General features: G+C 38.9%; 1 protein-coding gene across 7 annotated transcripts in view; it reads right to left on the bottom strand.

Annotated features, from left to right (window-relative positions):
- The window catches only part of HELZ (helicase with zinc finger), a 163608-nt gene that overhangs the window by 32026 nt on the left and 118741 nt on the right, over positions 1 to 12841 (bottom strand). For all 7 annotated transcript variants that reach the window (XM_028167337.2, XM_007185541.2, XM_057535773.1 and 4 more), the window contains 4 exons: positions 10967 to 11046; positions 6492 to 7032; positions 5836 to 6094; positions 4522 to 5038 (listed from right to left, as the gene is read on the bottom strand). In XM_028167337.2, coding sequence (XP_028023138.2) covers positions 4522 to 5038; positions 5836 to 6094; positions 6492 to 7032; positions 10967 to 11046 — 1397 coding nt within the window. The remainder of the gene's footprint in view (positions 1 to 4521; positions 5039 to 5835; positions 6095 to 6491; positions 7033 to 10966; positions 11047 to 12841) is intronic.

Genomic DNA, 12841 nt, shown 5'->3' on the forward strand with positions numbered 1-12841 from the left:
CTATTAGAGCTAACAAAGAGCTCTGCAAGTTTGCAGATATACAATCAGTTGCACTTCTAAACACTAGCAGTGAACAATCCAAAAAATGAAATTAAGAAAACAATTCCATGTACAATAGCACAAAAAATAATATGATACTTTGGAATAAATTTAACAAAAGGAGTGTAAGACTTATAATTGGAAAACTACAAAATACTGTTGAAAGAAATTTTAAAAGACCTAAATAAATGGAAAGGTACCATGTTCAGGTACTAGAAGACTTTATATTGTTAAGATGGCAATACTTCCCAAGTTAATCTACAAATTTAATGCAATCCCTTTTAAAATCCCAGCTGGGTTTTTTTTTGCAGAAACTGACAAACTAACCCTAAATTCCATATGGTAATTCAAGGGACCCAGAATAGCCAAAACAATCTTGAAACAGAAGAACAAAGTACCAAAGACTCATACTTCCAAATACAAAACTCACTACAAAGCTACAGTATACAAGCCAGTGTGGTATGGCATAAGGACATATATAGATCAATGAAGAGAATTTAGAGTCCAGAAATAAACCCATAGGTCTGCAGTCAACTGATTTTTGACAAGATTGCCAAGACCATAAAATGGAGAAAGAACAGTCTTTTCAATAAATGGTGCAAAGAAAACTGAACAACCACATGCAAAATAGTGAATTAGACACGTACCTCATAAAATGTACAAAAATTAACTCAAAATGGATCAAAGAATTAAATGTAAGAACTAAAACTATAAAACTAGGAAAGGTAGATGTAAATCTTTGTGATCTTGGATTAGACAACAGTGTCTTAGACATGACACCAGAAGCAGAACAACCAAAGAGAAAACAGATAAATTGGACCTTATCTAAATTAAAAACTTTTGTGCATCAAAGGATACTCTCAAGAGGGGGAAAAGACAGTCCACAAAATGAGAGAAAATACTGCAAATTATATGTGATAAGAACCTAGTATTCAGGATATACATAAAAACCCTTATGGCTCCACAACAAAAAGACAATTGTTTTTCAAAGCAGACAAAGTATCTGAATAGACATTTCTCCAAAGAAGATATACAAAAGGCCAATAAGCATATTAAAAGCTGCTCAGCATCATTAGTCATTAGGGAAACACAAATCAAAACGAGATACTACTTCACACCCACTAGGATGCCTATAATTAAATAATGGACAAATTGGAATCTTTATACATTGCTGGTGAGAATATAAAATGGCGCAAGACATTGTGGAAAACAGTCTGGCAGCCCCTCAAAAACAGAGTTACCATTTGACCCAAGAACGTCAGGTACAAGAAAACTGAAAATATACTTTCACACAAAACTTGTTCATGAATGTACACAGCAGTATTATTCATAATAGCGAAAAAATGGAAACAACCCAAATGTCCATCAATTGATGAACAGATAAACAACCTGTAGTATATCCATACAACGGAATATCATTCAGCCATAAACAATAATGAAGTACTGATAACATGCCACAAAGTGGATGAGCTTCAAAAGCATTATGCTAAATGAAAGGAGCAAGACACGAAAGATCACATATTGCACGATTCCATTTGTATCAGAAGTCTCTACAGGGACAGAAAATAGATAATGAGCTGCTAGGGACTGCAAGTAGGAGGGTCAGGGAGTAACTGCTCATTGGTTACAGCATTTCTCTTAGGGTGACAAACATGTTCTGGAATTAGATAGCGGTGGTTGCTGCACAATGTTGTGCATATACTAAAATCCATTAAATTTTACTTTAAAATGGATAAAATGGTGATTTTTTTGTTATATGGATTTTATCATAAATAAACAAATACACAGGTAGACACATACATAGAACACTGCTTAAGTGAAAATTACTACTATTCAGTTGTGAAGCCATTCCATTATAATTTGAAATACTGTCATATATGTGTTGTCCAGTCTTTAAAAGTATGGTTCCAAACTTTAGATCCTCACAATACACATATACAGATACCAATTCATCTTATGCTTACAATTTACATTAGGAGGCTAAGACAGCAATTAAGTTGTTTTAATGACAGTTATTACACAGGATGAGCCAATCAATGAATACTGGAACAATTTGAACAAATTACCTCCAAAACCCTACAAATAAGATATAGAAGCTTCCCTATGAAACTTGACTTTTTAATCAGCATCTGTAGCAGAAAATTTGCAAAACACGAATAAATTATTTCTAAAGCCTTTAGAAATCATTAAGGAACCGCCAAAATGAAGCTAATGTCAAAAAAATATTTTTCATATCTCAAAATTCAAAATGTTTACCCTGCTTTAAGAAGACATCTGTGATTGATAATGACCACACGAGCTTTACACATTCTTACCTTTAATCACTGTAAGCTTAACAGGAACAGCTAGACAACATTTTTATAGTCCACACCGAATGGTACCATTTTTGAAATTATATAACCTAGAATTACTAAGATTTTTATATCAGTGAAGGTCCATAAAGATGCTCTTTGGCAATACCAAAGTATAATTCAGTTTACCCTAAATTGCTTAGTTTAGCAGAGTCAATTCTACGTTAAAGACTGCAAATTCTGATATTTGGGAATCAGTGTCATTGTGTATTAACTGCCCGAGTCTAAGAAAGCACCAGGATGAATGACAGGAGAAAGAGCACAGCCCTTGCAACAGACCACTGGCTGAGAAAGCCAACATCTATGGAAAACCTTAATGAACAAATTTGTAATTAACAAATGTAATGTAAGTAAAAAGATGAGCCACTAAAAACCATTTCCTCAGATCAGACAGGACGAAGCTTCTTGAATGAATAGCCTCCTCAAGTCAGTCAGATGTTAAATGTTCTAAAACAGCAATAAAAGGCTTCATGTTGTAACAATGACCATTCTACAAAGCCTGAAATAGCACAATAAAAAGAGGAAAATTAAAATAAGTTCCAAGAACAGCCTCAGGTAAATCAATGAAATTAGAACACTCCCTCATCACATCACACACAAAAATATACTCAAAACGGTTTAAAGGCCTAAATGTAAGACACGGCACCAAACAACTCCTAGAAGAGAACGCAGCCAAACATTTTTGGATATAAACCATAGCCGTATTTTCTCAGACCAATCTCTCAAGGCAAAAGAAAAAAAAGCAAAAATAAACAAGTGGGACCTAATCAAACTTAAAAGATTTTGCACAGCAAAGGAAACCATCAACAAAACGAAAAGACAACCTAAGGAATGGAAAAAAAATATTTGCAAATGACCTGACCAACAAGGGGTTAATTTCCAAAATACACAAATGGCTCGTACAACTCAGTATCAAGAAAACAAACAACCCAATCAAAAAATGGGCAGAAGACCTAAATAGACACTTCTCTGAAGAAGATATACAGATGGCCAAAAAGCACATGAAAAGATGCTCAACATCACTAATTATTAGAGAAATGCAAATCAAACCCACAGTGAGGTATCACCTCACACTGGTCAGATTGGCCATCATCAAAAAGTCTACCAAAAAAAAAAAAAAGTCTACAAATAATAAATATGCTGGAGAGGGTGTGGAGATACGGTTACCCTCCCACACTGTTTGTGGGAATGTAAGTTGGTACAGCCACTGTGGAAAACAGTATGGAGGTTCTTTAAGAAACTAAAAATAGAGCTACCATATGATTTAGCAATTTCACTCCTGGGCACATATCCAGAAAAGACAGAATACTCTAATTTGAAAAGATACATGCACCCCCAATGTTCATAGCAGCAGTATTCACAATAGCCAAGACACAGAAACAACCTAAGTGTCCATCAACAGATGAATGGATAAAGAAGATGGGGTATATATATACATACATACACACACACACACACACACACACACAATCTATACACACACCTACATACACACAATGAAATATTTCTGAGACATAAAAAAGAATGAAATATTGCCATTTGTAGCAACATGGATGGACCTAGAGAATATCATACTAGGTGAAGTATGTCAGACAGAGAAAGACAAATATCCCATGGTACCACTTATATGTGGAATCTACAAAATAATACAGATGAATCTATACACAATACAGAAACAGACACATAGACATAGAAAATAAACTTACGGTTTACCGAAAGGGAAAGGGAGAGGGGGAAGGGATAAATTGGGAGTATGGGATTAACCGATACAGACTGCTATAAATAAAACAGAAAAGCAACAAGGATTTGCTGTATAACACAGGGAATAGTATTCAATATCTCATAATAACCTACAATGAAAAATAACCTGAAAAAAAATATATACGTAACTGAATCACTTTGCTTACACCTGAAATTAACACAATACTGTAAACCAACTAGACTTCAATAAAAAAATAAACAACTCTTTAAAATGAAGCTGAAAAATAAATAAGTTGCAAGAAAATATTATCTTTACAAGACTATTAAATATAGTTAAGATCTGTCCACCGTCATTATCAAACCAACAAATATTGGTATTTTTCACCATCAACTAATCCCGAAAGGAGGAGTGCAGAAGAAAGGCATTTACCTCTTCTAAGCTGGGGAGCGAAGAGGACGACACGGTGCGCGCCGACAGCGGGTGGAAGGGCTCTTGGCTGACAGCAGGCTGATGGCTCTGCATGTGCACAAAAGGGGTCTGCGGTGGCCTGGGCGGCAGTGGAGGTAGGCCATAGGGAACACCCGGCCCCATCAGGCGATTCTGCTGTAAGCTGGCAAAAGCCCAGGCTCCGTCAGGTGCCAGGCATTTCAAGGGAGGAGGGGCGAGGTGCTCAGCCGGCAACGAGAAAGGCGAGCTGAACAGCTGCGGCGGCAGGCGCTGTGCAAAGGCTGGGCTGCTGGCTACTTCGAGGTCTCTGCTGCTGTCACTGAAGTTGGAGAAGTGGGAACTGTGGTCTGCACTGGACGGGGGCGAGGGGACTGCTGGTGGGCTCCTGGTCTGAATTTGTCGATACTGCAAAAGTCTTGATTGAGGTGGTGGCATCTCAGCTAGTTCCCGCGTTTCACTTTGATCACGATTAGACAGTTCTCTGATTAAGTCTTGAAACCTACATAAGGATGATGAAATAGGAGGAGGAGAAAACAAAAGAAAAGCTTCATCACATTAAGGAGAGCTTAATCAACTACATGTGTAATTTTTACAAACAGTAGCATACTACTTAATCAGAACGAATGTTAATTCACCTCAAGAGTAGGAAGCATTAACACTCATAGGTGTTGAACTGAAGACACTAAATATGCCCAAGTATCTGATTTCTTTCTTTTCCCTTGGTTTAAAAACAACTGTCCTGGTCTTTACATGCCTTTGGTAACTGACGGCTATAAAAGGTCACCATAATGGTGGATCTTATTCAGAAGGGATTAGGAAACACTTCAATGCATTCACATGACACCATAAACACAAGTTTAGAATGAGGACTGAACACTCAAACATCTATACTTAAAAGACGGTAGAATTTTGTGCTACTAGAAAAAAAGATATTGATGATAAATTTATAATTTTTAACTTTTAACCTCTAATTTAATTCTGTCCTCTTTGCATTCTTTGCATTATGACTGAGTATGAAAAAACCACACACAGCGATGGTATGTTTCTTTCAGAAGGACTGCAAAGCAAGGGGCCACATTAACTTACGAGCCACAGCGGGTCATCCATGCCTAGATTTTCAGAAGAGTTACTTCTCCAAAGATGCTCTATATTTTAGAGTCAATTGACAGAACTGTGTAGCAATGTACCTAGAAGGCTGGCATCCAATTTCTTTGGGACAATATTCCAATCTGAGGCTAAAAGGACACCGTTCAAGAAAGGTAAGGGTAAGGAGCTCGTGTCCGTCTGCTGAAATACCTTGAGTCAGTCGTTTCCGCTTCATCTTCGGCACTGCTGGGGAGCTTCCAGTCGGCTCTCACCGGGGGCTGATGTAATCCAATGGGCGGCTGGGGAAGATGCTGGAGGTGCGGGTGCGGGTGCGGGTGAGGGTGAGGATGGTGATGGTGCGGGTAAGGAACGCTGCCCTGGCTGAGATAGGCGTGGTGCTCACTCCACTGCTGTAACCGCACCTGCTGCTGCCGCAATGCTTCCAGAGCCACACTCCCATGCACACGATCTGTAGAAACATTGGTGCGAAGTTTACGTTTTCGGCATTTAGGGTTTCAAGTTAATTCTTTCAAGAGTTTTTACAACCAGATATTCTCCACAAAGAAATGGCTACAATTTGAGTTTTGGAGAAAGCATATGTTTTCTAAACTTGCCAGTAACTAAAGTTATGGTGATGATGATGATTCTTCCTTACCTACATTACGACATAACCTGACATCAACTGGATGCTTAGTATTATATAGCATTTGGAACTAGATTCTGATTACTACACTAACTGATTGATTCTTTTCTGGTGTTATTTGAAGAAATGAATCAATCCTGACTCAAAAAATATTGTATAGCACACGTCATTTACGTAAATCATCTCTGCATTTGTCACATCCAGCAGTGATCAGAGAACTTACCTAAAGCCTCTCCTACAGGCAATCCTGGCGGGTTCTCATCAGTGAAGCTATTCAGATGTGAAGGAAGAACGGGGCCGGGCTGCGCAATGGCTCGCAAAGGACTGCGGCCCGCCTGCAGCATGGGAGGCGGCGGCTGCTCAGGACCTGCAGCCTCTGCAGGAGGGGACTGCGGTCGATGAGAAGCCGCAGTATTAAAAAAAGCACTGCTGGGGCCTGCCTGGCAGGCAGCAGAAAGCTGACCCAGCGGATTCTGCTGCGGGACTGCCTGATTCGGCTGGGGCGGCATCGGATTTGGTTGTTCAGGCAAATTATTCTGCTGCTGATTTAACAAGGCGTGCTGCTGTGGAATTGGAAATGGTGGTCTCGGCAGCTGGGGAAGTGGATGAAAATGACGGCTGGGGATTGCATACTGTGCATGGGGAGCAGGAAGGGGAAGATTTATGTGTCTTGGGTTGAGATTATCTTTGCGATGAAATTTGGGATAAACAACACCAGGACGTGATTCAGGACTTCTGTTCTGTGGATTTGATTCCAAATCCATCTAAAAAAAAGAAGAAGGATTTTTTAGCTGCAGAAGATCTAAGTCCTGTGGTTCACCACCTTTTCCCACCCCTAGCACATCTAAAAGATATGATCCATTCTTATCCGTAATAGCAGGAGCGCTGGGGGCCCGATAAATCACTTTCTGACAATCAAATGAGGGAATATTCTTTAAATTAGGAAAGATGAAACAGAAAAAAACCCGCATATTAAATGTGAGTCACAAGGAAAGATACTACTATTTTATTAGCATATCCACTTTAATTCCTTTAAAAACATTATTTTTATTTTCACACTTTCTTCCTTGGAAAGATAACCATTTACTTCCTTCTGATATAAATCACTGAAATGTGTTGTTTCCTTCTGATTTTATTGTTTTTATACATCTCTTCCTCAAACATATCTATATTAATATAAAAAAAGTCTCAGTCTAAATAACTTGGAAGTGAACAAAAAAAAAGTACTATATCACCTTTGCATTAAAAGCTTGGCTGTCAATGTTTGCCACTATTCCTCAACAAACACTTACTGAGGGCCTACCAAGGACACTGTGCCTGGGGCTGGAGATAAAGCAGCAGTCAGACTGGGTCTGTACCCCAGGGGCGCAGAGCAGGGGCGGCAAACGATGGCCCCCAGGCCACCTCCAGTCCGCCAGATCTCTGTGCATAAAGCATTACTGGAACACAGCCACAGTTGTGCAAGTTGACACACTGTCTACGGCTGCTTCCTCACTACAACGGCAGAGGTGAGCGGCTGCATCAGAAACCACACGGCCCACAAAGCCTGAACATTTAGTATCTGGCCTTTCACAGAACAAGTCTGCTAAGCTCTCAGCTCTGGCTTGGAGTCCAGTAGAGGATACCAACGTGCAAACGTAAAATTAGAGGTGTTGTAAGAGGACGTGAGGTGACATCCTGGAGCCTGAGAAAATTAAAGGTGACTTCACAGAGATAATGATAATCTTGCATAAAAAGCTGGAGTTTTTTATCTCATATGAGGGAAGTACATACTAGATAAAGGTAACAGCTTATACACTGAAGCAGATTTGAGACGAGAAGTTCCGTGCACACAGAGCTACAACTGGACTTACGTGCTAATCTTCCCCCTGAAATCAGATGAAACTGCAGAAGCCCAATTACACAAGACCCTGAATGAGTCAATACTGAGAATAAACATTTTTTTAATCCTGTAAACTGTGGCAAGCTACCAAAGGTTTTTAAGCTAGGGAGTGCTGTCATCCTTCTGAAACACAAGTCTGATCTTAAGAGACATGAAACTGACCACTCTCAAGAAGACACAACAAGCAGTTTGTTCCTGAATTGAAGCTGGGGTAACCTGGCAAGCAAGCTATTGCCACAAATGGCTGCAATGTGCCAATCATGCCCCAAGAGCATTCTCATGTCGAGCTCAAATGGACCAATGTTAAATTTGGCCAATAAGATCCTGAAGACTACTGGGTATATGTAAATTATCTAGAAAATGAAAGGAGGAGGATGGTAGCTCTGTCCCAGTCTTCCCAAGCAGCTGCCATGCCTGCTCTTCAACTGTCTCAGAACCTGATTAAGGCTCTTTATAAACAAACATTTTCCCCTATAAATCTTCATCTTTTTAATGACTGAAGCGACATTTCAGCTGAGATACACCTTTCTCCAACAGATACTGTTGATAGGCATACTCTGACCGCATGAGGGAGACCATGATTAGATGTCAAGGTTGTCTGTGGATAAGCTGATGTTTCAATTGCCTTCTTCACTTCTGACTTTGACATGGACAAGACGCTGGGCCAGTGTCGTAGAGGTTTAGATCAAGACTGTGCTCCTCTGTGATCCTACAAGGGGCTGAGCAGGGGAGACGACTGTACAGTCTGAAGGAGTCTGACTCTAATATTATCAGAATCAGATTCTCCTCTATTGCCTTCCTCTTAATCCTGAGTCAAGGAGAGCTAGGACATTTTCCCCCTAGGCCCCAGGACGAAGCATCAGGGTGGAAAAGAAAATGAAACACGTCTATCAGGTTGCCTAGTCCCCTAACAGGGAAAGACCACAACAGAAAATTTTAAAAAAGGACGTGAGAGACGTTTGGCCATCTTGGCTTCAGCTGCTCTGACAGCACCGCCGACTCTCCTGGTTGGGTCTGTCCTAACCCTGACCCTGGCCCTCTGACTACAGGTGCTGCTGCTGTACTGCCCCGCACGCCATCTGCTTTCTCTCTGCACCCTTCCCCAAACACACAGGACGCCTACTTTCACTGCTGCTTCCCTCTTACTCTATCAGCAAGCTCCCCTGGCCGCCTAATTGGCACTGCAGCTCCTCCAGTGGGTACTGAGCCCTTCCAGTTGTATAAACTGTGAGTCAGAGCTGCTTATGAGGCATAAGTAACTGAATACAGAGAACAGTTGCTTAAAGCCAGCCTGAGGTTGCAGATACAGATTTGGAAGTCACTATCAGGGAGCAAGTAATGGAAATTGTGGAATTGGACTAGTTTATGGTAAGAAAGCACAGAATGCAAAGAGAGGTATGGGACCATGAGAGAAGCCTGGGAAACCCCAACTTAAGGACTAGGACTAGGGACAGATGGGAAGGGGTAGGCAGGACCTTATAAAAGAGACAGAAGGTCATGTTGGAAAGAGTTGTGATAAGTAGAAATGTGTGTCAAAGAAACCAAAAGAAACAAGATGGTCAAGAAGAAAGAGGTAGAAAATAGTGCCAAATACCAAAGAAAAGTCAAGTAAGGCTACAACTGAAGCATGTTCATAAGATTTGGTCACTTTGAGTTTTTTGTTTTTTGTTGTTTTTGGCTGCACCACTTGCAGGATCTTAGTTCCCTAACCAGGGATTGAACTCGGGCCCACGGCAGGGAAAGTACGGAGTCCTAACCACTGGACAGCCGGGGAAGTCCCTGGTCACTTTGAGCTCAACAATTTTAGTGAAATGTTAAGGCCTAATACTAGTTAAGGGACAAATAAGAGATGAGGGGAAAAAGGAGAAATTAGGCAGTAGCTATATAAAGGAAATAAAGGCCAAATAAAGTGTCTTTTAAACAAACAGTCTATCAATCAATTTACTTACAGGCTGAGGAGGAAGAACCAGTAGCTGGAAAGAATCTGAAGATAAATGAAGAGAAGGGACAAGGTCTGTGAGGTGACCAGAAGAGGAGAGATAAGTCTTAATGGAAACTCCTCCTCTGAGATCGGTGATATAGAAGGATGTTCAAGGACCCAGGAAAAGTGTGAGGACTAAAGTTCTGAGTTAACAGCGTGAAATCCTGATGAATTTCACTCTAAGGCAACGTCATCTCCTGATCGTAAGCATAACAGGTAGAAGGTAATAAGCAGGCATCAGAAGAGCTGCTGAGAAAACTGGGCAAAGGGAGCCAGCCACCTACAAAAGAAATGGGGAGGCACCCCACGGGTTCCCTGAGATTAGAAAGCATGCATTTCCAGTGGCACTAATTAAACCAATGATTTGATTTTCCCTAGCTGGTTCACGAGCCCAGAAGCAGAAAAAGCAGATGAACAAACAGGTTAAGAGCTAAGGATGCAGCACACAGCAGGTGTGATAAGAGAACAAGGTGAGGGATTGAGGAAGTTACGTCTCCCTTCCGCACCACAACAGCTCTTCCCCATCTGAGATAATTTCTAATAACACATCTATAGCAGTGTCTTCATTTATTACTTTACCATTGGAAGTCTCTGAATTCAAGTCTATTGCTAAATAACACAATTTGAGAGAAGTATTCTGATAAATAAAATAGTGTAGCCAAAGAAAAGGTAGAGGGAGAGAGTGCAACATGACCCACCAGATCCTCATGAAACAACAAACGTAAAAGATATACATAAAAAGGTAGATAATTTTCTTTAAAACACCAGGATTCCAAGACGATCAATCAAACTAACTCCATTAGAACAATGCATTCACTAAAGGTAAACCACATACCTGTTTTGATTCTGTAGGCTTTTTCTCTGGTGTCCGAATCTTATTAATTTCAGGTCCAGGATTATTTGTATCACTTTTACCTAAGAAAATATTTCAAAATTCTTATAAATTGTCTCCAGTAGATGTTACAAAATGCCAATGACTATCCAATATTAGACAAAGAAGTAGAATATTTTAAACATTTTCAACAATTATTAATTGATTATTACTGCTTGGGTTTTGTTCTTAAATTTTCAGAGTTGCAATTTCTCTGCAAGAAAGAAAATTTATAAATGAAGCAAATCTCTCTGACAAGGCAAAAACTTAACAAGGGAATAACCTTAAAATATCAAATAACTCCGAAGATAACTGCCCATTCTCCAGGAATTTACAGCCTCATTTTCTTAAACTAGACATAGAAAAGGCCTATTTATAAAGGCTACTACTTTGACCATTTACGAATGCAATTAAGCAAAAATCCAAATAATGCGTCAATGTAATTTAGTAAAGGAATCTAAACTAAATAAAGATATTCTGAAAAGAATGCAGTTATACTTTTAAAAGTAATACATATCAAACTAAATATAAGTGGATGACAAACATTAAAGGAAGCAATATTAAGGTTAAAAAAAAATCACAATTATAATAGACAAATAATGCTAGTTCACGCACGTGAAAGGCTTTTAATCTATAAGAACTAACTACTGGATATTTTAAATCCCTTGAAACAATCCTTAATTTGGGTTCTTCCTTGAAAACATTCTTTTAAGAATGCCACTGGAACTTTGTGCCAGAATAGCCTTACTACTAAACTTTAAGAAATGAAAACTACAATGTCTGAGATGAAAAATACACTGGATGGAATTAGCAGATGTTCAGACACTGCAGAAGAAAAACTTAGTGAACTTGAAGGCATAGCAATAGAAACAATGCAAGGTGAAACACAAAAAGAAAAAAGAATTTTTTAAAAGATGAAAAGAGCATCTGTGAACTGTGGGGTAACTTTAAGAAGCATAATAAATGGGTAGTTGGAATTCCTGAAGAGAAAAAGAGGTGAGACAGAAACAATTTCTGAATAAAGGTCAAAAATTACCAAATTGATGAAAACTGTAAACCCACAGATACAAGCTCAACAAACCACAAACACAAGCAGCATGAAGAAAACGACACCAAGGAATATCATTTTATCATAAACAAATTACTAAAACCAGTCTAAAAATAAGTTCTTAAAAGCAGTCAGAGAAAAAAAAAGACATCTTATATGCAGAAAAGCAAAGATAAGGATGACATCAGATTTCTCACTAAAAATAATGTAAGCAAGAAAACAGTAGAGTAACATCATTAAAATACTGAAACATAAAAACTATCAACCAAGACTCTATGCCCTGTAAATAGAAACATTTTCAGACATACAAATGCTGAAAGAATTCATCGCCAGCAGACCTGAACTACAAGGAATGTTAAAAGAAGTCCTTCAGGCAGAAGAAAAATTACTGAAATAGAAACATGAATATACAGAAAGAAATCAAGATTACCAGAAGTACTAACTACATGGATAGATATAAAAGATTATTTTTCTTATTATTTAAAACTCTTTAAAAAGATACTTGGCTCTTTAAATGAAAATAATAACAATGTTTGAGGCTTATAACATAGGTAAAAGTAAAATAAATGCATGATAACAACAGATAAAAGACCAGAAGAGGAAAACCTGAAATACTGTGAGGTTCCTTTTCTGTATCTGAGTGGTAAAACATAGAAAGTAAACTGTGTTAAGTTAAAGAACTCTCAGAATGGGAGAAAATATTTGCAAAGGAAGCAACCGACAAAGGATTAATCTCCAAAATATACAAGCAGCTCATGCAGCTCAATATCAAAAAAACAGACAACCCAATC

The sequence above is a fragment of the Balaenoptera acutorostrata genome, chromosome 20 (assembly GCF_949987535.1).
Source record: "Balaenoptera acutorostrata chromosome 20, mBalAcu1.1, whole genome shotgun sequence".
NCBI classification, from domain to species: domain Eukaryota; kingdom Metazoa; phylum Chordata; class Mammalia; order Artiodactyla; family Balaenopteridae; genus Balaenoptera; species Balaenoptera acutorostrata.